Source organism: Polistes dominula, unplaced genomic scaffold (assembly GCF_049000335.1).
Source record: "Polistes dominula isolate Pdom_NZ unplaced genomic scaffold, Pdom_raw_medaka contig_23, whole genome shotgun sequence".
NCBI classification, from domain to species: domain Eukaryota; kingdom Metazoa; phylum Arthropoda; class Insecta; order Hymenoptera; family Vespidae; genus Polistes; species Polistes dominula.
The window spans coordinates 4,731,124-4,757,878 of NW_028300963.1; the positions used below are offsets into that span (position 1 = coordinate 4,731,124).

At 26.4% G+C, this 26,755-nt stretch overlaps 3 protein-coding genes and 1 non-coding gene across 11 annotated transcripts in view; 2 read left to right on the plus strand and 2 right to left on the minus strand.

Moving 5' to 3' along the window:
* Nucleotides 1-8,903, plus strand: part of hgo (homogentisate 1,2-dioxygenase) — a 26,298-nt gene extending 17,395 nt beyond the window's left edge. For all 4 annotated transcript variants that reach the window (XM_089172553.1, XM_089172552.1, XM_015319721.2 and 1 more), the window contains exons 2-8: nucleotides 4,470-4,633; nucleotides 4,778-4,913; nucleotides 5,007-5,333; nucleotides 5,878-6,057; nucleotides 6,164-6,387; nucleotides 6,523-6,649; nucleotides 8,163-8,903. In XM_089172553.1, the coding sequence (XP_089028679.1) occupies nucleotides 4,613-4,633; nucleotides 4,778-4,913; nucleotides 5,007-5,333; nucleotides 5,878-6,057; nucleotides 6,164-6,387; nucleotides 6,523-6,649; nucleotides 8,163-8,494 (1,347 nt within the window). In that variant the 5' untranslated portion in view covers nucleotides 4,470-4,612 and the 3' untranslated portion in view covers nucleotides 8,495-8,903. The remainder of the gene's footprint in view (nucleotides 1-4,469; nucleotides 4,634-4,777; nucleotides 4,914-5,006; nucleotides 5,334-5,877; nucleotides 6,058-6,163; nucleotides 6,388-6,522; nucleotides 6,650-8,162) is intronic.
* A 235-nt stretch (nucleotides 8,904-9,138) lies between these two features.
* Nucleotides 9,139-12,188, plus strand: LOC107065755 (uncharacterized). Of its 2 annotated transcripts, none has more exons than XM_089172550.1 (10): nucleotides 9,139-9,211; nucleotides 9,339-9,500; nucleotides 9,662-9,716; nucleotides 9,820-9,972; nucleotides 10,054-10,287; nucleotides 10,387-10,695; nucleotides 10,777-10,881; nucleotides 11,011-11,165; nucleotides 11,265-11,679; nucleotides 11,792-12,188. In XM_089172550.1, exons 2-10 carry the CDS (start codon nucleotides 9,402-9,404, stop codon nucleotides 11,971-11,973), a joined length of 1,707 nt encoding a protein of 568 aa, XP_089028676.1. In that variant the 5' UTR covers nucleotides 9,139-9,211; nucleotides 9,339-9,401; the 3' UTR covers nucleotides 11,974-12,188. The 2 variants fall into 2 exon arrangements, with proteins under 2 accessions (XP_089028676.1, XP_089028675.1); XM_089172549.1 differs by having other exon boundaries at nucleotides 9,140-9,221.
* Nucleotides 12,189-12,578: 390 nt separating this feature from the next.
* The window catches only part of Ret (protein kinase receptor Ret oncogene), a 58,531-nt gene continuing 44,354 nt past the window's right edge, over nucleotides 12,579-26,755 (minus strand). For all 4 annotated transcript variants that reach the window (XM_089172543.1, XM_089172542.1, XM_089172545.1 and 1 more), the window contains exons 11-20: nucleotides 26,440-26,618; nucleotides 25,554-25,796; nucleotides 24,623-24,725; nucleotides 22,398-22,566; nucleotides 17,209-17,513; nucleotides 15,329-15,533; nucleotides 14,865-14,994; nucleotides 14,477-14,678; nucleotides 14,042-14,220; nucleotides 12,579-13,956 (exon numbers count right to left, since the gene is read on the minus strand). In XM_089172543.1, coding sequence (XP_089028669.1) covers nucleotides 13,553-13,956; nucleotides 14,042-14,220; nucleotides 14,477-14,678; nucleotides 14,865-14,994; nucleotides 15,329-15,533; nucleotides 17,209-17,513; nucleotides 22,398-22,566; nucleotides 24,623-24,725; nucleotides 25,554-25,796; nucleotides 26,440-26,618 — 2,119 coding nt within the window. In that variant the 3' untranslated portion in view covers nucleotides 12,579-13,552. The remainder of the gene's footprint in view (nucleotides 13,957-14,041; nucleotides 14,221-14,476; nucleotides 14,679-14,864; nucleotides 14,995-15,328; nucleotides 15,534-17,208; nucleotides 17,514-22,397; nucleotides 22,567-24,622; nucleotides 24,726-25,553; nucleotides 25,797-26,439; nucleotides 26,619-26,755) is intronic.
* Nucleotides 21,357-21,641, minus strand: LOC149032540 (RNase MRP). Its single transcript, XR_016176669.1, has one exon.

A 26,755-nucleotide genomic window follows, 5' to 3' on the forward strand; every position in this document is an offset into this window, starting at 1 on the left:
ATATATATATATTATATTTATTATTATTATATAATTAATATATATGTATATATATATTATGTATTATATATATAATAAAATTATTTTAAATATTAATTACAAATAAAAATAATTTAAAAAATATATAATAATTAAATTTAATTAGATATTAAAAAATAAATAATATTAAATATTATATATATGGACGTGTTTGTATTACATCTTTCAAAGAAATAAATTTATACGATTCACATGAGATTAGTTTAATTTCACATAAACATTTGTATCCATAGATATTGGTTACAACACTGTAAAGATACAAAGTTTAACAATAATTATCTAAAGGTGAATGAAGTTATGATTAGTCTTCGACATGTTTACGAGTTTGTGTGTTCTTTATTATTTTTTTTGTCGAAAGAGAATTTAATTCATTTAAAACGATTATGTCAACGCATCGTAAATAATATAGAAGTATGTAGCTACTTACTTACTTACTTATTTACTTATATTGCAGTAGTAGTAGTAGTGGGAATAGTATTATAGTTAGAGTGGTAGTAATAGTAATAGTAATAGTAATAGTAATAGTAATAGTAATAGTAATGGTAGGTACTAGAGAAAACGTAGCAAGAACTGGCGCTTGTTCGGGCATTAAAGTCACCATAATAACGCGAATATTCTTTTATATCGTCGTAACTTTCGTGCATGCATATATGCGACGTTAATAAATAGTAATGGAAACCTACTGTAAAATTCTTTGGACTAATATCACACTACTAACATACACACACACACAATATATATATATATATATATATATATATACTCGTACATCTATGTATACAAAGGTATGTATACATATATACCATCATCATTCGTTTTACCTTTCACTGGGCAGTTTGGTCGAATGGCGATAACTGAAAGCGTTCGAGTAATGTTAACACGAAATGGTCGTTTACATTAAACGAATTAAATATCGTTAAACGAAGAGAAGGAAAGTGAAAAGTTGACCAAATTTTTATTCCCTCCGTTTTTTTTAAATTTTTTTTCTTATATTTCCCTAAGTTTTACACTTCCAATAAAATTTTTCTTATTAGATTGCGTAATATACTTTTTAAAATTTTTTTTTCTTTTTTTGTAAACAGGAAAAAAACTAGAACGTCAAACGATACGTAAATTGATTTATCACCTATCGAAAAAGATCGTATTGAATCAACATGAAATTAGAGAACGTTCATTTTCGTTCTCGTTTAACCTCATTAAACTGATTAGAAATAAATTCATTTGATTTGATTTTTTTCTTTTTTTTTTTACTTACTTTAAGTATAATCGAACTCTCTAATCTTTCGTTCTTAATTCCTGTTTGGTTAGGAAAAATTTGGAACATGTGTGATACTATGACAGCGGGCGTAAACAACGATTACTTTCAGAAGTCTTTTTTAGTGACGTTTAAAAATCCATATATCTGATGTTTTTATTTTTTTTTATTTTACCCTTTCTCTCTCTCTCTCTCTTTCTCTCTTTTTCCTTCTCTTAAGAATTTCTTCCCGTTCTGACTTGTATAAGCAACTTGTAAACGTTGTTGATTCGATCGTTCTAAAGGAAAACCAGTCGTTATGACTTTATTGCGAAATCATTGAATAAGTGAGGTCCCATTTTGTTGGTTAGTTGGTTGGTTGGTTGGTTTCTGAGATCTACGATCCATCTCACGTTCTCCATCTGTTGTCATTGAATCTTTCTTTAAAATCCTAATCATGGATTAACGATTATTAATTATCGTTCAATAAATCGTGTCACATGACGTAATAATAATCCCTAGTAGCACAAAATATTGAAAAATATTGAACACATGTGTATTTAATATTAAAAAGACATATTGATTTTCTTTTTTTAATATTAAATTTAATAATATAATATTAATATTAACTCTTTGAGGCACGGTGGGATTAAAAGTGTCCCATCTTTTTTGATACATCGTAATACACGGTGGGACATTTTTAGTCCCATCTCGAAAATTATCAAAGCAAATTAATTTTATTTTTTTTTTATGTTTTTACATTATGTTATATATTATTTTTATTCATCAAAAAATATACCAATTTTATTTCATTTAAAACGTAATCAAATTTCTCTATGCAACCTAAGGCTATTTTATTATCTGAAATTCTGTGCCGTAAAGAGTTTATTATTAATTAGTATTATTATTATTAATAATAATAAATTAGATGAATAAATAATTAATTAGTAATTAATATAAGTATTAATATTAATATTAAATACACACGTGCATTCAATATTTTTCAATATTTTGTGCTACTAGGGATAATAAATACAATTTTTCTGTTATTAAAAAGAAACGAAAATTAAATGAAAATTTTCAAATGTTGTTTCAATAAAAGAATACAAATATGTAACAGAAACCAAAAAAATAAAACTGAAAGAAGTTTCATGAAAACAAATCAACGAATAAATATCACATTTGTACAAAAAGATAAGAACAATGTATGTATATGTGTGTGTTTTAATAAACACGTTATATCAAATGACTTTATTTACCGTGCACCCGTGAGTCATGATTTTCATTTCAAAACGGCCTTTCTCGATCGGCATTCATGTAATTTTTGTAATTTATTTTTTCTTCTCTTTCTTCTTCTTTTTCTTCTTTTTCTTTTTCTTTCTTTCTTTATCGATTTTATCGCGAGCACGTTCTTGTATATGTAATGAAATATCATTGGCCTTGAACCGTTGTTACTTGGCTCACAATAAATAAATTAGAAGGGAGGGGCACTCAGGATTATTTTTTGTTGTCATTACACTTGTCTCTTCTAGTATTTCGTGATGAGAAAAACACGAGAAGATGATAAACAAAATGCAAAAGATAAAAAAAAAAAATAAGAACAGAAGCAAAACTATACAACGACACGATTCGCGTGACTCAAATGTGTTTCACCTAACAGTAACTAATGGTTCTTCCAACGAAGTGAAAATCTCGAGTTAGTGAGTTTTACCGATTAGAGATTGGTCAGTAAGATGTATTTGCAAAAGGAAATATCTTATGGTCAGTATAACACGCGAGAATTCATATGGATAAATCGTTTTCGTTTTCACTAACAATAACTAGAATTAAATCGAAGAAATGTGAACAATTTTAACGATTACTTTTCATGATCAATATCTTTCTCATAAATATATAAATATATACAATAAATATTTATATATAATAATAAATATATAATATAAATAAATAATATAAATATATAATATCAATATATAATATAAAAATATAAATATAAATATATAATATAAAAATATAAATAATTGTCAAGGGGAACAAACATGTAGGGGGGGCCTTCGGGGTAAACACCCTAAAGGGGTATACCTGGAAATAAATAAATAAATAAATAAATAAATAAATAAATATAAAAATATAAATATAAATATATAATACAAATATATAATAATAAATATATATAAATATATATAATAAATATTAATACATAATAATAAACTAATAATATAAATAAATAATATAAATATTTACTAATAAATATATAAATAAATATTATATATATATATATAATAAAACGTATATATAATGCAGTAAACATGTATATATATTAACTGCATTTTAAACACGTTTTTTTCCTATCTTCGTTTTTCATATCATTTATAATTATTAATTGCAAGATAGATATTTATGAGAGAAACACAAAAAAGAAGGAAAGAATAAAGGAAAGAAGGAAAGAAAAAGAATAAGAAAAAGAAAGAAAATTTGTAGAAAATTATTAAAGGAATTTGAAATGTTACAAAGTAAAAGTGAATATAACGAAAAACTCGAGAAGAAGTTTCACTTACGAATTAGTTATAATAATGATTATGACACACGCGATCTTGCGAATAAAGAGAATTTCTTTCTCATGTGCTTAATGATCCTTTATTTTTTTTGTTTTTTTTTTTTTGTTTAATATAATACTCTTACCTCATATCTTCAGAGTTACGCGTTAAATATCGATTTCGTTAGAAATCTCATATAGATTGTTAGTGTGTTCGATGAGGTTTGCGTGACGTACGATAATCTCTCGTAAAACACGATAGATAAGATAAAACGAGAAAAGATTTGTGTATCTCTTTCTCTCTCTCTCTCTCTCTCTTTCTCTATTTCTCTCTCACTGTCTCTCTCTCTCTTTTGGTTTTATTGTTTTATATTTTTCTTTCATTTTTTTTTTTCAAGCATTCGAAAAAGATCGAACAATCCGAAATATTTCGAAAAAAAAAGATGATGATATCGATGAGACTACGAATATATTATTATTATTATTATAAAAAAGCTTTCAAGAAAAAGAAAAAAAAAACAAACCAAAAGGAAAAAAAATGAGACAAAACTTGAACACCTCGATCTTTAGATCTTGTTTTAATTATTTATATCAATTCTAATGACGTTGTAAACATTGTTTATTCGATGAAATCGAACGAAAACCTGTTTTCTGTACTAGCCGTGCCTTCACGTATACGTGCACGCTATTGGACGATACGGTTATTCCAATAAACATATTTTGCATATCACAATCTATATAAAATGAGAGATGTCTGTGGGAGTGTTCAGTTATTATTATTAAAAGAAACCTAAACGATCATCATGCAGCAAGAAGAATTAAAGGTATTTTTTTTTTTTTCAATTTGTTTATATTACACGTATAAAATCATTTTTTTTTTTTTTAAATTAATATATAATTTAGAATAAATATTTTTTTTATCTACCCCCCCCCTCCCCCACCTGTCATCCTTTCCGTTACTCGCGTAGTATTTGTCAGGATTTGGTTGTGAATTTTCAAGCGAGGATAAACGATGTCCTGGATCTTTACCCCGTGGACAAAATAATCCACAAAAATGTCCTTACGGATTATACGCTGAACAACTTTCTGGTACTGCTTTTACAGGTATGTTCAAATTTTGTCTCATTTTAATATTTCATATAGAAAATAAATATATTATCTGTATAATAGTTTATTTCATTTGTCTTAACATTTTAGCACCACGTTCGCAAAATAAAAGATCTTGGCTTTATCGAATCAGGCCGTCTGTAGTTCACGAACCATTTCAAAAATTAATAGAAAAAGATGTTGGTCATCTCGATTACGATTGGAACTGCATGGAACCTGATCCAAATCAATTGAGATGGAAACCATTTGATTTACCAACAAGACAAGATCATCAAATTGATTTCGTTCAAGGACTTAATACGATTTGCGGGGGTGGCGATTGTCGCGTTCGTCAAGGAATTGCCATACACGTTTATCTTTGCAACTCATCGATGAAAGATAAAGCTTTTTATAACGCCGATGGAGATTTCTTAATTGGTACGTAATTTTAATTATTATTATTATTATTATTATTATTATTATTATTATTATTATTATTGTTATTATTATTATTATTATTAATTGGAATTAGGAACCCGGAAATTCCTTACTTTCCTTGGCCACATATGTAGACGTTTTGTTTTTTATAATTATAGTTAATGTCAATAATAAATAGAACAAAAATTTGATAATTCAATCAAAGAAGTAAACATTTTTTGGCTTAGCTGCACGTTTTTTGGTTATTTCCGATGTACAGTAGAGCCATTTATTTTGAAAGTCGCCTAATTCCATTTATGTTCGAATGGAGATATTGAAGTATATGCGTTTTCTAAATATGGTATAAAAAACATTAATTATCAATTATTGTAAATGCCATTATAATTATTATATCAGGTAACTTAATATTATTATATTTTGAAAAAATTTCATGTATTCTTTAAAATAAAACCTTGGCACCCATTGCAAGATGCTCTAAATATATCTGCCAGTTAATGGATTAAACAATCAAATATATTTATATATTGATTTTGTATGTTTACAGTACCACAGTTAGGTGTTCTGTTGATAACCACTGAATTCGGCAAAATCCGATGCGAACCCAATGAAATATGTGTTATTCAGCAAGGAATGCGTTTCTCCGTAACGGTTCTTGGTCCATCCAGAGGTTACATTCTCGAGGTCTTCGATAATCATTTCCAACTTCCAGATTTGGGACCAATCGGTTAAATTGAATACATTTTCATATTAATAGATATATGTATAAGTATTTGTAAAATCGTCTTGTGTTTTATTTCCAATGAATTATTAAAATGTTGATTTTGATCCAGGTGCCAATGGTTTAGCCAATCCAAGAGATTTTCAAACTCCGATTGCTTGCTTCGAAGATCGTGAAACCGATTACAAAATAATTGCCAAGTTTCAAGGTAAATTATTTCACAGCGTTCAAGATCACAGTCCATTCGATGTTGTTGCTTGGCATGGGAATTACGTACCATATAAGTACGACCTTGAAAGATTTATGGTCATCAACTCGGTTTCTTTCGATCACTGTGTAAGTATCGAATAGATTGTGCCTTTTTTTCTTTTTATGATAATCGATACTAAGAGTTCTCGTTTGATTTCTAACTGTCTTATAAAGAAAGTTAGAATTCTCTATGAAATTGCTATGATTAATAAATTTCTCTAGGATCCCTCGATTTTCACCGTACTTACTTGTCCTTCGAATAAACCTGGCACCGCTGCTGCCGACTTTGTCATTTTTCCACCTAGGTGGTCGGTACAGGAACACACCTTTCGACCTCCTTACTATCATCGTAAGTAGAAAGTTTATTCGATCGAATCTACAAATTCATTTTCTCTATTAATACGTTTTATCAATATTATATTAATAAAAAATATATTTGTATAAATGTAAATATACTTTTACATTTGATTAGAATCAAATAGTCAATAATATAACGCGTTAGATTGCATATCCTAATGCTTGGAGAATTTTGTATTCTAAAAAATATCCTTAAAAAATATTTTGTTAATAAAAATATATTTGTATAAATGTAAATATACTTTTACATTTGATTAGAATCAAATAGTCAATAATATAACGCGTTAGATTGTGTATCCTAGTGCCTGGAGGGTTGTGCATTCTAGAAAATAGATATTTATTTTGATTAGGTTAATGATACTATACGAGAAATTTTCTAACTATTATTTTAAAAGAATATAATTATGCATATACATCCATACACACATAGAATGAGAGATACTCGATGCATTTTCTTTTCTCTTTTTTTCTTTCATTTCCTTCGAACGATAATTACGTCCTTTCGGTCGAGTGACGTCGTCCATCGGTATAGTGATGGCAGTGGTGACAGTGGTTCGTATCGTCGTTCTAGAAGAACGCTTACGAAAATTGTATAATCTAGAAACTTATCGAGAGAAAACACTGACTTTTTCTTTGACAACGTTTGAAAATGTCAATCATTTGAACGATTTTCTTTTTTTTTCTATTTTTATAATATTTTATTCATATTTCTAAATATTAGGTCGTCCCAAAAATCACTTCCTTTTTTTGATAATAAGTTAAACAATATTGCATGCGTAATAAACTCTTTTTTTTTTTGTTGTATTTTACATTATTTTCATAAATAATATTAAATCTATTCTATATTTTACCTTTTTCTATACTTTAAATTATTCAATCTACAAAATATTGTGTTCGTAGAATTACTAAAAAAAAAAAAAAGGAAGAAACTTTTGAAACGATTTAATATCGAAGAGGAAGAAACGAAAGCTCGTGAAATTCTTTTTTTTTCTTTATTTTTTTTTCTTATGCAAAATCGAAGATTATTTATATGAAGATAAAAATCGATCGAATCTTTTGTTTAATGTATTCATGTAATTAGAGATGCTTTGGTAACGAAGTATATACGAACAATAATGTGCATTGCATGTGTATGCATACACGTATGTATGTATGAAAATTCGTAAAAGAAGAACTATTCGAAACTTTCTCTAATTTTAACTTTTAACTGATAAAAATCATAGAAAATTTCTCTCTCTCTCTCTAACTAACACAAGATGCGTTTGGCATTAAAATATGAAAACGAATACTTCGAGCAACACACGATAAATGTAAGATTTTTATCGTAGATATCAATCTGTTAGCCATCTGTTATAAAAAGAAATTATTTGTCTATAAAATATACGATCTATAATATTATCGTATAAAAATAAATGAAAAGAGAGAGAGAGAGAGAGAGAGAGAGAGAGAGAGAGAAAGAGAGAGAGAGAGAAAAATAAAAAAAAATGTATATTTAATGTTAACAGGTAATTGCATGGCCGAATTTATGGGACTGATAAAAGGAAGTTACGAGGCAAAAGAGGAAAGTTTTCAAGCTGGTGGTGCGTCCTTGCACTCGATAATGACACCTCATGGTCCTGATACTCGATGCTTCGAAAGTGCTACAAACAGTAAACTTAAACCCGAACGTATTGCCGATGGTACTCAGGCATTTATGTTTGAAACTTCTTATAGTATGACTTGCACGAAATGGTCTGCCAAACTATGTAATAAATTGGATGAAGATTATTATAAGTGTTGGAAAGGATTGAAGAAATATTTTAATTTTAACGATCAATCTTCATCATCTCAGATCTAATCGAAATACTTCTTCTTTCTTTTTTTTTTTTTCATAGTATTATTATTCTCGAAAAAGAATTTTATGGAATTTTAATTACTAATTAAAATGGTCATTATAATATATAATCAATTACTTAGATTCTTTCCTTCTATCGCATGGCGTATAAAAGAATTAGATATAATAAGGAGATTAAACTTCTTTTTTTTTTTCAACATAAAAAGAAATGTTTACACGTTGATTAGATTATTGAAACCAATGACGTTAGATTTGATTTAACTCAACGTTGCATTATCGAACATGTTTGTTTGATTATATTCATGCTTATGATTATAATACTTCGAAGTATACGAATAAGATTTATGTATACACATAAGTATGTACATATTGTAATATTATTGCAAAATATATTTTGTTAAAAAGTTGAAAACTTGGGGAAAAATACTGTAAAGAGATTGACATTAAAAAGATACAATGATTAGAAATTTAATGTTGTGGATAGTTTTTTGTTGTTTTTGTTTTTTAATTAAAATGTTCATTATTATTTACGATAGTATTTTTCAATAAGATTTGAATTTTTCCCGCGTTGGATTAATCAGCGCTCTTGTTTGTTACTCCGACGTCCACCAGAGTGCTCTCCTGTCGGAGAAAAAATGCATCAAGTGCATCGATTGCAGCATAGCAAGTGTTTGTTGGGCGCGTCATTTATTGATCTATTGTTTTGAATTTTAAGATAATGTAAGATAATGTAAGAAAGATCTATAAACTAAATCTATAAGTTAAAGAATTTACAATTTAACTTTTTACAAAGATATATATATTTATAAAATAAATATGTTAGAATTAAAAAGGTTTCTGTTCTTAGAAACTTTTTAGATAAAGAAGAAGAAGAAGAAGTTATTATTGTGCATTGTATTTTAAGTTGAAAATGTACAACAATAAGTTTATATTGTTCATATTTACATTACATTATGTGATACAATATATAAATGCTCAATACTGTTATCCAAATTATTGTGAAAATGAGGTAAATGATTTTTATTATGTTTATTTATCATTAAATTTAAACTTAGTTATATATATATATATATATATATATATATATATATATATATATTTTTTTTTATTTTAATTTTAATTTTATGTAATATATATGTAGATATATATCTAACATATATTTATACACAGTTTACTACGAAGTCAGTGCCTGCTTCTGAATGTCACTTTTTACCATTACCACAGAGTAAGTGTGTGTTGTGAGTTATTTATTAACCAATATATACCATAATCATAATTTAATATGTTAACTATATTTTTGATTGTTTTTTTTTTTTTTTTTTTTTTAGGTTGTTATAAATATTGGTTCGATGGGTTTGATATAGTACCTTCTGGAGAAAATCCAACTCTATTCAAATTGTCTGCAAATGTCTATCGTATGGAAGAATTTCAGAGAAATACAACGACAATTAATTTATTAGTTACCGACATAGATTATCTTAGTAAATATCTATAGAGTAAATTCTTTGTTTGAACATACTTAATTGTATAATACACATATATATATTTGTTTTTAATTCTAGGGTTAACTATACGCTATCAAAGTTTGTTAGATGAAAATAATTATAAGTGTATGCATGTTTCATCTTATGGAAACAAGACTGATTTAGAAAGTAACAACAAATTTTCTTTATCGTGCTCTTTTTTAAGTCAATCTTATGAAGGTAGTCCTTATCGATTGCAGTATTTTGTGGCAAGAGAAACATGGCAGTACAGTAAAAAGCTTGTTTTTATAATACCCCATCATGAGTCTATTGGTAAATAATTAAATGAAATCAAATCAGAATAATTTTGATATACTATGATGACAGTGAGATGAATAAAAAAACAAAGTTTTTATTTTTTGTTATTTTCAGACGAACAATATAATAACGTTACCACATACTTACCATTCATTTACGTAGACGTTACTGATGCATTTTTATTCACGTTATACATACAACCAGTTCCTGCAATATACAACGTAACTGGATATAGAATTTGGTTAATAAATAATGATACTGATATAACAAATGAGATAAATGTTATTCAGTCACAAAATGAAGAATATATAAATTATGATTTTTCCATGTATGATGGAATTTATTATTTCAAAGTTGCTGCCATGCATCCTGATTGCAGTATATATGGATGTGTTAATGCAACCTCACCATTCATAAGTATAAGTACGTAATATTTTCTTCTCTGCTCATATGTTTATTATATCATTAATAATTGTATGATTATCTTTAAATATTATTTTACAGAAGATGCATCGAAACGTTTAATCATTATGATAATTAGCGTAATATGGATACCACCTGCGTTATTATATGCTCTTTGTCACTTATATAAGTTATGTAAAAAAAATGGTAAGATCATGTTTCTTCTTCTTCTTTTTCTTTTTCTTAATATCCTATCAAATTTTATTATTGTCTTTATAATCATTAATTAATTATTTATATCATTATTTCTTCACTCAATTAAAAATCAAATTCTAGCAAAGAAGAGAAGAAGAAAACCAAATTGTTTGATAGTTTATTCGCCAACGCGCGAATCACATGTTACGGTAATGACAGAATTAACTAAATATTTAAGATGCTGCAATATTAATGCTGTGATAGATATGTTAGATATCTCGGAAACCGCATCAAAGGTAAGAAAAAAAAAGAAAACTCAACGTAAAAAATACCACAGCATTACTATTCATGATCATCATCTCTATATCCAAGTATTTTTTTTCTTTTTTTTTCAGGACGTTGAACTTTGGTGTAAAACCGCATTTAATTCTGCTGACATTATTCTATTTGTGACATCACCTCCATTTAATAAACATATATCAATGAAATATGAGAATGTAGGCAGTTATATATTAAAATTGATTAGAGAAAATTTTAGACAAAGAAACAAAAGATATTACATTTTACAATTGCCATATTGTAAGCCAACAGATTTACCTAAAGAGGCGCAATGTTTTCAACATTTTCAACGTTTTCATATGCCCGAAGAATTAGCAAAATTAGTAAAAACGGTTCATCGATATAACTGTGTTACATTTTTTGGTTTATCCAATAAAGATAAACTATTGGAAAGTATAAAATTAGCTCAAATGGAAATGTTAAACGATGGCACTACTACTAACAACGATCACAAAAGTGCTGATGAAACTGGTACGTCTTTCTATTACTATATTTATATAAAATATATCTACAATGTGTATCAATTAATAATAATATGTATTTAACACAAAATATCTATTATCTTAATTATTATATCTTTCAGACGATCTTTTACCATCCGTAGTATCATCAAATAATATTAAAAATGAAGATTTGAATAACGAGGACAACAATTCTACGTCTATGAATGATTTAAAGGATGAACATAATTTGTTGAAACCAAAAATAATCGAAATTGAAGATGAAGTAACTGTTACCGTCCATTTGAATCCAGATGAGAAGTAATAATATAAATGTGCAATTTAGTATTGGAAAAGAAAAAACAAAAGCAAAAAAAAAACAGAAGAAAAAACATATGAAATAAAACAATGAATGTGTTTTGTATCTCGTATTACTCTCAAGACTGTTTTTAACAACGATACACCTTTTTTTAATTTATCACATTTTTGTACTCGGTATTTATAACGACGAACATATTTAATAAATGTTTACGATAATCAGTTTTCTCTCTTTCGAATTTTATTTCAATCTTAATAAACAAATTTCTCTCTCTCTCTCTCTTTATTCATACGTGTTTAATTATAATAATAAAATAATAATAATAATGGCACTCTGCAATTGACATTGCACTTGATAAAACTATCTTTAACAAAAATAAACGTAACAAAATAAAAAAATTAAAAAACGAAAATATAAACGAAGCTTTTTATCATCATCATAACTTACAACGTAACGAGGTAAAGGTGAACTAAACGCTAATGGAATGTTTTATTTTTTTTTTTTTTTTTTTTTTACATAAATACAAAACAAATGACTTTGTGAATAAGGTACGGAAATCCAGTCTTCTTCGTGTATGTTGTTGGTTGTTGGTTGTTGCATCTATCAACGTCTTTTCTTTTTTCTTTTTTCTTTTTTCTTCTATGTGAGCGTTTGTTTCCCCATAAAAAACCTACTTTCCGCAATAAAAACTTTTATATTCGTATACTAAAGTCTCTTTCTCTTAATCATTGCCATTTTATTTTTTTTTTTTTTTCAGTTTTTATCAACACCGTTAAGGAAAAAGCTGTAAAAACGATGAAATCACGTGTGCGTGCATTTGTAAAAAAAAAGAAAAAAAAATATGAAGAAACTTTTCATCTTTCTTACAAATAAGATTTTTGATCATCATTAATGATCCTTAAAATCAGGAAGCCATTTAAATCTGTCAAATGCACTGCTGATAAGCCTCATAGGAGAAATTTACTGTTTTTTTTCTCTCTCTCTCAAATGCGATTAGCAATGTGCACGTGGTGAAACTTTGTACGTTTACCTGTACATACACAATTGTTCATTATATTATGTATATCGTATATACTATATGTGTATATGTAGTAGACATATTTATAGATGTAGATGTATATATATATATGTATATATATATACATATATTATATAAATAAGCTTTATAATCGAGAATCACCGTGTATGTAGTAATAGTAGTAGTAGTAGTAATAGCAATAGTAATAGTTAATCGTAATAATTATAATAATAGTAATAGTAATAGTACGAAAAGAGTTTGACGTCTCGCTTAATTACAAGAAAAAAAGAAAAAAAATACTTTATACACACAAAAATATTGAAATCTAAATCTTCTATTTATCTTTTGGTATAACAATCGTAACTACGATTTACGACTCTCTCTCTCTCTCTCTCTCTTTTCTTGTCTTTATCTTTGTTTTATTTTTTTTTTTAATCATATTTCATCGACCTCTTCATCATTCATCATCGTCGAATATCATTGATCGATCCATTTTGATCGATTGAAAAAAAAAGAACTTTGTCAAAATTCTCTTGACAATTCTCTCGAAGTGTTTATTAAATATCTTCAATTAGTACTATCGTTGTCTTCTTTGCTTTCTAAACTACCAAAGACCAATAAATCTTCAGTTTCTTTTGCTTTCTTTCCTTGCATGTCTATATAAGATTGCGGCCGTTCATTTGTCGGAGTTTTAAGATCATTTTCGCTGTTACTTGTGACACTGGTATTCCTTAATTTAATTGGACTTTCGTAATGATTGATGTTCAAGCTTGGTGGCCGATCATTAACGTAGGGTGATTTAATTGCTTCATTAGTTGGAAAAGAACCTATTGGTTCTTGCCAAAATGCGTGAAGTTTGTTTACTTTGTCGGATTTCGTCACAGGTTCTGAAGATGGTTTGCTGAGATAGTTGACCGTATCTGTCCTTAGAATATTTACTTTAGCTTCTTCTATACCTTGGTCACCAGAACCTAAACATAAAAAAAAAAAAAAAAAATATACAAGTTAAGGTAAAAGTATGAAAACGAATTTGAAAATAAAATGATTCAAACTAACTGGTTGGACTATCTAAAGCATGAAGAGAAGCAAAGTATGATTGATTATGGACGGTTCTTGGATTCAGATCTAAATATTCTACTCCATCCTCTAACATGCGTTCCCAATGACAGGTGAGTTCCTTGAAGGATGGTCTCATACCAGGTTCCTCGTGCCAACAAGAAACCATCAATTTATATCTGCAATCGTAAAATATGAAACTTTGTAACTCTGATAAATTTCTTATTTCGTGGGAGTCAAAGTTTTGAATGAAACCAACTCAAAATGATGAGAAACATTTTTTATTTATCAAACTTTAAGCCATTAATTTTAAAACTTGATTTATTTATCATTCTTGTTTTATATATACGATCAATTTTTTTTTCTTTTTTGATAAAAATATAAAATTATATCTTTAAACGAATATAAATGTGGAATTAGAATCAATTTACTTACAATTGTTGAGAACAATTAGCTGGTTTTTCCATACGATAACCAGCCTTCAATAGATTGTACAGATTATGAACGTCTACACCTGGATAAGGTGATGCACCTAAGGTTACCAATTCCCATAGAAGTACGCCAAAACTCCAAACGTCGGATTTACTGGTGTAAACGTGATCCGCCAAGGATTCTGGTGCCATCCATTTAACGGGTACTATTATAACGTGAAAGACCATTCGTTGAGTACCACGAATTAATTGAGTAGAAAATGAACTTAATTGAGATAGGAAATCTATCTTAATTAAATAGAGAGAAATGCTTTTAATATATTTTTTTTTTTTAATCCCAAGAAAATATATCAATGAAAGGAAATGAAAAAAATAAAAATGAAAATGCATACCTCGACCTTTGCTTCTTTTCAAATAAGCATCGTCCTCGTAAACGTCACGTGTTAAACCAAAATCCGAAATTTTACAAACTTTTCCTGTTGCCAATAGAACGTTTCTAGCAGCCAAATCTCTGTGTACCAACTGAATAAAAACAGATGGAACAAATAAATGATTTCATTTAATTTTTCCTACCATTTGTCTTATTTTTCATTTTTCTCACACATGGTCATCATAGCGATATTATTTATGTGTTTTGTTTATAAATGCTACAGATCTTCGTTTGTATCTCGTGAATAACGGGATTTTTATCTCTCTTGAATTAAAGAAGAAAAAAAAAAAAAAAGAAAATGTCGGCAATAAATCATTCTCGCGAAAGATACGTGTTGTTTTGTGTTTTGTGACCACCTTGTGAGAAACAATTTAATAGAAAATGATTACCAAAAAAAAAAAAAAAAAAAAAAAAACACAAAGTTACCTTAATATCTGCCAGATATGCCATTCCTTTACTTATTTGCCATGCGAATGAAAGAATGTCACGAGGTGTTATTGTATAATTCGACAATGTATCAACCGATTGCAATTCTTCTCTGATATTATTATTCGGCGATGTTGAAAGAATCGACGTCAAGCAAAGAACTCTTCCTTCGGATTCCAAATGTCGACTGCGTCTTAAATAATTTCTATTTCATTTGAAACAAAAAACACAAAAAATGAAAATGATTAAAAAAATTTTAATTAAAAATAATTATTTCACGTGAATTACATTGAAAGAAAAGGTTTATATATATATGTATATGAAAGGGATTCATTTAAGAAGGATTTATTTTTCATTATTTCCTAGAAAAATATATAGCATGGTAGGTATTAAGCATATTCTGCAACTCGACACAAATTTTTCTAGAAAATAATTAAAAATAAATCTTCTTAGAGTTAATCCCTTTATATATATATATATATATAATTTATAATAATATAATATAAAATACTTAATAATAATAATAGTAATATTTATATATTATATATCTTATATTATATTATTATATATATTTCATAAATATTATTATAATTTATAATTTATATTTTTATATATTATAATTAAATTATTATATTTAATATATATATATACTATACTTTACTATATATAATAGTATTATATAGAACTAGAAAAATTTATTAATATATAATATTAATATATATATATTATTACAATATTATATTATATTTATATTATTATGTGTATTTTATATATTATTATATTATATTATTATATATTATATATATGAAGGTATTAACTTAAGGAAGATTTATTTTAAATTATCTCCTAGAAAAAATGTTTATCAAATTGCAGAATGTGCCTATCTACCTACTATGCTATTCTATGTCGGAGAAAGAATAAATATAGAGAAAACTAAATGAAAAATTTAATTATCAAGGATGGACACTCTCTTCTCATGGATGTGTATTGTATGTAACGTCGGCTCTTATTTTCAAGAATGGAATTTCATGAAGGAGAAACGGGTAGTACAATTTATGGAATTTCCTGCGTTATTTCCGCATATAGTTGAATATACATACATACATACATACATACATATACATATATACATACGTAGGGGTATAATTCGAGAAGAAATAAGAGAGAGATAGAGAAAGACTTATTTTACGCGTTCTTTCTCACGACTCATTCACATTTCGAGAGTTTAGATAGAAAATACCTATGATAGTTGAAAGAGAGAAGGAATTTTCTTTATATCTTTACACTTCGAGACTCTATGTTATTATCAGACAATTTACATGTATATTGTACACTAGGGGGATTTAAAACAAATTCACGTATTTCAAATAAACGGAATAATTTCTCAATGGTAGATGGTAATATTATTCGTTTTAAAATTGACCAAACAATTCTATTGGACAAATACTTGAATATAATATTGGTTGGTGCATATGAAATAAAAGATTTTTCTCAAATATGTTTAATTTGCAAATATAATCATTTGTAAATAAATTTAATATATTTAAATACGTATTTAATATATTTTGTATGTTTAAATAATATAAATATAATATGAATAATATAAATAACATCAAAATAATATAAATATAAAATATAATATAAAAATAATATAAATAATAATTTATATTTAAATATATATTTAAATATGTATTATATTATACTATATATATATTTAATATATTTAAATATAATATATTAATATATAAATTAAAATAAATAAAATATGTAGTTTTATAGATTCATTTAAAAATCCAACATTTTATATGCACCAACATCTAATATATTTAATATATAAAAAATATGAAATGTATAAAATGAATGACTTTAGATTGACTAACCTTAATGAACCAAATTCAGCAAATTCAATGATGAGATAAACTGGACCACCTGGTGAAGTGCAAGCTCCAAGCAATCGAATAACGTTAGGATGTTGAGCTTCCTTTAAAAGTTGATACTCCGATAGAAGATCCGCAAGTTCGGAAGCACAGGCATCTTCTTTTAGTGTTTTTACAGCTACGGTGGTTGGTCCAGGCCAGCCACCAATATCAATAGCCTTGGCTCGTAAAACTCGTCCAAATTCGCCCTCTCCTAGGACTTGCTCGATCGTTAATCGAGTACGTGGAAATTCCCATTTTGGATCCGGCTGAACAAGCAAAATTACTTAAAAAATTAATTAAATTAGAAATTTCTTTGATAATTTTTAATTAAACAATCGACAGATAAATGAACGCTTTGTTTTTTTATTTTCTTTTTAATTATAAAAATCCCTTTTTTCATCGTAACATCATTACTATGATGTAAATGATCATTCATATTATTAAAAATTAATTCACGCGTGTCTGATATTCTGATATTGATTAAATACTAACTCGTTATTTACTAATTAACAACTATCTGTTAATTGCAAATATAAATTATGGTAGAACAAAAAAATACTGATAATGATAAAAATTTAAGTAAAAGAATTGCATAATAAAAATAAGATTACAGTAGAGATTTAATTCGATATGCTTGAATGGTTAACACTAACCAACCAACCAACCAACCAACCAACCAACCACAACCACCACCCGTTGACGTAAATCGCCCACGCGAATCGCTTTCTTGCGATATGGTATTCGAACACGTGATCTTTTTATCAAGTAATAAATATATAGCCTGAATCGATTATTATTAAATATCGTTTTAATCTAAGCACATTGTTATAAGTTACAATAGAATCTATGTTAATGTATTTTTGTTATGTATTATTTTATGTATTTTTGTTGTTGTGTGTGTATGTATTTATTATATGACGATAACAAATTTTTGTATTCGACAACGAATTTAATTCCTTTATCAATTTTTTTTATTAAATATCGTCTTAATCCAAACACATTGTTATAAGTTACAGTAGAATCTATGTTAATGTATTTTTGTTATGTATTATTTTATGTATTTTTGTAATGTATTTTTGTTGTTGTGTGTGTATTTATTTATTTATTTATTTTTTTTTATTTAGAATAATGATTCCCTTTAGGGATACATGAGGTGCGTCGACCTGTTTTAATACAATACATCTTTACCAATATACATTTTTACAGATACACCTATACACAAGTACACCTTTATTAACTTCTTCTTACTACCACATCCTCTGTGTGTGTATTTATTTATTGTATGACGATAACAAATTTTTGTATTCGACAACGAATTTAATTCCTTTATCAATTTTTTTCTTTCTTTTTTCTTCTTACGTTTGATATTCGTTACGATTGTTACGAAATGATTAAAAATGCGATTAAAACGAATATCTTGTTAGTACGATGATTTATGAAATAATAAAAAAAAACAAACAAACAAAAAGGAAAACAAGAGTTTCAATGTTTTTTTTTTCTGACAATAATCGGGACAAATAGGGGGAAAAAAAGGTTGAAATCGATGATTCATGAATTGCAAATAACATTTTTACGTATGTATTACACATTTCTAAACGATGTAAATCTCGATTTACGTCCACTTTGCGATTGAACTTAGGATAATTAATGTTATTCTAATGTTTAAATAATAATAATAAAAAATTTGGTGCAAACCAAAATGACCTTCTTGCCAACCCAATCAATAGTTTGTTTATATTAGATATATCGATTATTTTACATTAATTATATCATATCTGTATTTCGACAATTCCCTATCACGTATAAGAGTGCAAATAATAGAACTAATTACAACTTAGTTAATTGCATGTAGCTGACGTTAATTTGCCGTAACACTTAATCCATGTCACGTGGTATTTAGAGCGTAAGTTACAGTGCTACAATAATTTAAAGTCCTATTTTAATTTCTTATCGAAAGTCTAAGGAAGAAACTATTATAATTATTATTATCATTATTATTATTTCTATTTCTAAGCACGTTTAAGAAATGTCTTATCAACTTTAATCCAATAGCGTGAAGCGAGACCAACCAACGAGATTTTTATCTTTTTAACGGAACTAATTTATTCGAATTAAATCAAATAAATGATATCGAAATGAAATGAAATTATTTGTAAATTCAATTGGATTATATATATATATATATAAAATATAAAATATATAAATAATAAATATAAAATAATAAAATAAATAAATAATATAAATAAAATATAGAATAATATAAATATAAATATAAAATACATAATAATATAAATATAAAATATATAATAATACAAATATAAAATATAAAATATATAAATAATAAATATAAATTAATAAAATAAATAAATAATATAAATAAAATATAGAATAATATAAATATAAATATAAAATATATATTATATAATAATACAAATATAAAATATAGAAATAATAAAAATATATATAATAATAAAATAAATAAATAATATAAATATATAATAGTATATTATATAATATTTTTAATATTATATTATATATATATATATATATATATATATATATATATATATATATATATATATATATATATAATATATATAAATATATATATATTATTTACAATATTATATATAATATATAAAATTATAAAAATACATAAGTTGTCGAATAAAAAAATTTGTGTGTGTGCCGTTGTCATATAATATTACATACATAAGACGATATTTGATAAACGATGCACGCTATATATTAAATATACATATAATCCAAACATATATATGTATAATACTATATAATAGTTGTTAAAACGTAGACAATTATCGGTGAAGAGATTTGTTCTTTATTTTTCCCTTCGTATACAGTAAATTACACGTGGAATCATCGTAGAATTTCAATTGGAGAAGCTAATCGTTAGAAAATTAAGGGTCTCGTAGTAAATTCGATCGATTTAACTCGTGGTCGGAGGTACCAAGTAACTCCAGGTAAAGATCTCTATTTTCCATACACACGCCCACTCATGAACTTTACATAGGGAGAGAGAATGAGAGAGAAAGGTAGATAAGAAGACCAAGAACAATTTCCGGAAACTTCTACACGTTACTTGAATTATTCCTTAGGTCGTGTCATAGCAATTGCCAAGCTTAGCAAAATAAATGAAAACTTTTTTACCGTTAAAAGTTTTCGTCCAATGAAATTGCACCAGGAAAATTGAAATATTTTTTTCTTTTTTTTTTTTTTTTCAAAGGAAAACCAAGAAGAAGAGGATTGCAAAAAAAGAAAAAGATAAAAGTTCTAATCAAATTTGCCATTATATATCTTGCAAATTTTGACGAATCAGCAGTTAAACGGAATGGTGGATGGATAAAAATCTCGTATATTTGAAAAGAATCTTAAAAGAAATGAGATCTGTAACTGACTATGCAATTTGTATGATTCGATAGGAAAACGCGTAACTAAGCGACCAACGATAAAATTCAGAAGTTAAGGGTGAGAGAGACGAAGTTTCCCACCCCCTTTTTTTTTTTTTACGTAATGCCCTCGACAGTTAGTTCTCCTCGTCGTATTCGTAGTCGTCGTCGTCGTCGCCGTCTTTGCCGCACGTGGCCCTTTTTTTTAAGAATGCGGTTTTATACCTGGCTTTGAAATATTGAAGGGTAAAAGAAAAAAAGTACTCGAGATTCTATTGTAAATCACCCCCTAAAAATTTCATTTTCTTTCTCATTTTGTTCTAATTTTTATCCATGAAAAACACACACATATACACACATACACAACATCAATTGCTAACTCGTTTTATATTAAAAATTGTTTCTTATTCAGAATGTTACGATCAATCATCTTTCCTCAAATAATTTTGTATTAAATTTATGATGCAATTATTCGTTGAAGTATTTTCAATTTTCAATTTTCTTTTCAATTTTTTTTTTTAATTTTATTTTATCGATGATTCCAATTAATCACTTTGAGTGATGTTTTATGATTTAATTGTAGTGTTTTGTAAGAACGGAATAGTTTAAATTAATTGTAAAACAAGCTGTGGAATCTACTTGTCAGTAAACTGGTTGAAAAAAAAAAAAATAAAATAAAAATAATAGTAAAAAAAGAATTGAAGTTCCTTTGTTGAAAGCCCTCTTGAGCTAGGCGTGCGAAAATTTCCAATTAGGAATAACATTACGCCTTGAAAACATCCATCTTTGCTTTGACCAATACTCTCCAGCCTAATTCTCGAGACAAATCAGCCGAAGCTTCCCCTTTGAAATCGAGAAAGATGGCGGAGGCTAATAACAATCAAGCTACGACACTTTCTGCCTGAGGTCCAGGGACTTTCCTCAGAGAAAAACTGAGTTACTAAAAGAACCCTGTAAGTATCTCCGAAGTTTCACACAGAGGAACTTCAACAACTGTATTTTGGAAGTTGTATATATTGCAACCGAACATAAATGACCACTTGCGAGAAAACTATTAGTTTCTTATTTGTCCGTAGATGTCATTCAAGTCGGAAACTTTTTAAACGTAAGGTTGGACGAGAGGTGCCTTTTGAGTTTCAAATTTAATTCATTTCAAATTTGTTGGCTACATATATACAGAACTTAAATATTATTTTTTAAAAATATATGTTAGTTTTTTGTTATGTAATGAAATTTATTTAAATATTAATTCCTAGCTTCTACCCACTTGTTCATTCAAATAATGTTTGTAAATTGTTAAAAATTAGTGAAATAAATATTTGTAAATTTAGTGTTAAAGTTTTTTTTTTCTATATTAATGGAATTTATAATATTAAATTATTAATTTATAATTTATAACATTTATAATTTATAATATTATAATTTATAATTTATAATATTAAAAAAAATTAATTATAATTTATAATTTATAGTATTGAAATAATTATAATTTATAATATTAATTTATAATTTATAATATTGAAATAATTATAATTTATAATATTAATTTATAATTTATAATATTAAAATAATTATAATTTATAATATTAAATTATTTTATATGTTGACAAATACGTATATGGCAATTTTTATTAAACGCATATATGCGCCCAAACCAGTTAAAAGATTAATAATAATAAATAATAATATAAATACCATTTAAAATATGGAATACAATTGAAAATATATAATATTATAACTTACCGGACAGGTTTTAGGAAGTAGATGACGATTGACAGTTGCAAAAGTGTCAAGACTGATAGGAAGACTATCACCACCACGATCGATGTAATCGGATGGTAAAATTCCCATACCGTTTGATCTATCAGTAACTCTACGTTTGCATTCTCGTCGAGTACCCTTCTTTGTATTTCTGTAAAATATTCAACGTAATTTATAATCGTGTGTTTAATAATAACGCAATAATACAAACAAAAAAGAAGAAAAAAGAACGAGAAAAAAATACAAAAGAAAATTCCGAACAAAAAAAATATCACAAATCTCTCTTTTCAAAAGTTTTAACTGAAGAAAAACTTTTGCAATTTCGACTTACCCCCCACCCTCTACCCTTCTGCCCAGGAAACATTCATTTGCACGAGCATATCTTTAAGTAATTGTACTTTTTATGATCTCGGAATCACAGTTATGCAGACATAAAAGGAGAAAAGATGAGGAGGGGTAGGGTGGTGGGGTGGGGGGTTGGGGTGAGAAAGGGTTAAAGGTCCTCCAAACTTTTCTCTCTTCTATTTCATTTTGGTCTTTATTCGCGGAACAAGATAGTAGGTATTTCATAAAAGTATGAAATAAGAAAAAAAAAAAAAAAAAAAATGAAATTCTGGTGAACACCTTTCTTTTTTTTTTTTTTTTTTGGTAACTTTCTTTTTTTCCATTCGTTTTGTTCTTTATTATCTCGTCTCTTCTTTTGTCGTAAAAGTTGAAAGGGATGAGGGTGATGATAGTGAAAGAAAGAGAAGAAAAATTAAAAAAAAGAGAGAGGGGGAGAGAGAGAGACGGATAGAGAGAAAAATGAAGAAAAATGTTAGAAATGTCCGGTTGGATAAAACACGGTTGACATATTTTTTTGTTTTGTTTTTTTTTTTCATTTATATCCCTAAAGTAAATTTCAAAAAGATGAGAAGTATAAAGATAACAAGATAAAAAAAAGAGAAGAACAAGAAGAGGTGTTTTGTAATGGCTAATAAAAATTAAAAAGAAATAAAAGAAAGGGTTGGGTAAGCATAGAAAATGAGAAAAGGTAAAAATTAATGTTCGTTTTAACATGCTTGATAACACATTGTGCATAAAGAGATAATAGAACTGTAAAAAAAAAAATCATTTGTAAAAGACGAAATAAATATATATTTTATATTAATATATATAATTATAAAATATATATGTTATAATATATATAATTTAATATATATATATATTATATTAATTATTAATATATTAAATATATTAAATATTATAATATAATTATAATATAATATTTAATATATTATAATTAATATTATATTATATTATATATTTTAAAATATATATTTTATATTAAAATATATTTCATTTATTATTATTATTATTAATTAGCATTAAAAATTCAAAATTTCATTAACGCAAATACCAAATTCCACAACTCTTCTCGTCCCTAAGCACAACCCCTCCCTTCATGATATTACATTCATAAATAAATAAAATTTAAAGAATCGCGTCATGAAATAATCATGAAATAGAATAGAGGTTTGGGGTTGGGGTATTAGGATATAAAAATCAATAATATTCTTTTTTTTGGGGGGGGGAAATTTTTTAAAACTAATCTTTTGTTGTCATGTACGATAGGAATTAGTTAAAACTAAAAAAATGAGACGATTATATTAATCCTATTCACATAATAATATAACGTGGATTGTAACTTATCTTTCGTTTAGCACTTAAAGTATCCATATGTCAGAGCATACACACATTCCACTTGACTCGTGCAAATGTTTCCTAATATATGACACCAACTATCAGCTCACTCTCTCACTCACTCACTCACTCACTCACTCTCTTTCTATTATACCCGATTTACCTATCCAATCGATATTCTCTCCAAGTGCACTTTTTTACTTTATGCATTTTCAATACTTTTTCCAGAAAACTTTCTTTACATTGGATATACAGAAACGAAAATATAAAATGGAAATCATTGAAAAGTTATTAAAAAAAAAAAAAAGAAGCATTCGTTCAAGTTTTTTTCCAATAAAATCTTTTCTTAAATATTAACATTGTTTGAAGTTTTAACTTTTTAACTGCCATTTTTTATTAAAAGATTTGAAATATTTTTTTCTTTTTTATATTCCATTTAGACACGAGAGAGAGAGAGAGAGAGAATAATTTGTTCGAAAACTCGTCAAAGTTCGATACTTCTAGTTAAAGAAAATAAGTTTTACCTGTATTTCAATGTTACAAAGAAACCAAAGATGACAAGTATAACGAATGTGGCAGCTCCAAATACACTTATTATACAAATTGGTCCGCAAGATTCAGTTGAAGCTGTAAAAATAAAGCAAATCTATTTTTCACAAAAAAAAAGATCGAGTTATTTACCTTTTAATAATTACATTTTTACATGATCTTCTCATTCTGAAGTAATTAATTATTAATTAAATTGAAAATCATGAAGATTTTATAAAACAAAACTTTGTTGATTAATCAACTAATGAAAAAGTTTATTATGAAAGTAACGTTACTCCAATAATAGCCATTAAACAAATTTTATTTTATATTTCTTAAATAATATTAATTATGGTAATTGAGATAATAAATTTGACACCTTTAGACACCCCCCCCCCAAACATTATTTTATTACGTCATTAATTATCAATATTTTTAAATTTAATCCAACATCAAATTCTTCAATATTTGAATTCTAACATAAAAGTGATTTAACCATAAGTCATTTTGTTTCATAAAAATTAAGTTAATTATCTTAATAGTTACATTTTTACATGATCTTCTCATTTTAAAGTAATTAATTATTAATTAAATTGAAAATCATGAAGATTTTATAAAACAAAACTTTGTTAATTAATCAAGTAATGAAAAAGTTTATTATGAAAGTAACGTTACTCCAATAATAGCCATTAAACAAATTTTATTTTATATTTCTTAAATAATATTAATTATGGTAATTGAGATGATAAATTTGACAGCTTTAGAAACCCCCCCCCCAAAAAAAACATTATTGTATTAAGTCATTAATTATCAATATTTTTAAATTTAAATCAACGACAATTCCTTCAATATTTTCAACCATAAATTGACTTACAATAAACAATTTTCAAAATAAATAATTTCTATATTGTTTAAAAGATACGAAACCTTTTCTAGCACCGGGTATAGGTTCCTCATTTTTATCACGATCCCTTCGTAATTTTCCGTTTGTTTCGTTTTTGCCAACCTTGGTTTTTGTAAATTGGCTACCTCCACCACCACCACCAGTATTATCCTTTCGAAAGGATTCGGGACCACAAGTACACTGTACCATATCATTGCAGGAACATATTCCTAAACCACTTTTTATTCCACGACCACCCTTATTCATTTCAGCGAAGTGGACTTCGGCTGAAAAAATATAAAATCAAAATGAGGGTGCACCCTCCTTACCTACCCCGTCAAAAGAGATCTCATGTTTTTCATCGTCAATGTAACTTTCCTCTTTTTAGTTTTTTTACCTCAACATGCAATTTATTATATTTTACGAAAATTGGATTAAAGAAATTAGAATGAATCAAAAAAATTCGTGTATATTTTAAATTAATATATATAATTTCACTTGAATATAAAGTAATTTTATTCATTTGAAAAAATTGTAATATTTGAAACAACTCGATAAATGTACGAACTTTTGATTTATTCTAATAAAAATGTCTATGATATCGTAACAAATATATAAATTTTAACGTTATTAATTATTTACAAAAACAATATTATAATAATTAAATAATAATTAAAATAATTTAATATTATTTATCGATGCCATTAATTATTGTACAATTATTGGAATAAAAATTGAACAAATGTTGGATAAACATTAAAATATTGAATAAAAAATAAAATGTTGGATATAAATTAAAATATTGGATAAAATTGGAAAAATAATGAACTACTCTATTTCTATAAATCTCTAAATTTTGTTGTGTTATTTTTTGTTTTGTTAAAATAAAAGTATTTTAATAATGTAATAAATAATAAGGATTACACTTACATTCTATAGTACAATCCTGTGGACAAATACGAGGATCAAGTCGTTCCAATTCGTCACAAGTATAATCAGGACAAAAGTTTAAATTCGGCGAACATGTTGCATAACGTTCCGACATTTGATTTGGCAAAATATTGCTATTGTTCAAACGCCATATGCAATGTCCCATATACGTGTCGTTGCTAAATAAAACATGACTTAATCAATTTTAAGATATGGGATATATCATTTATTATACATGGTGTTGTATCGCGTAAAATGAGACAGACACAGGATTTTCTTTTCCAACATAGAGGTGTGTCACATTTCGTTCGATAAC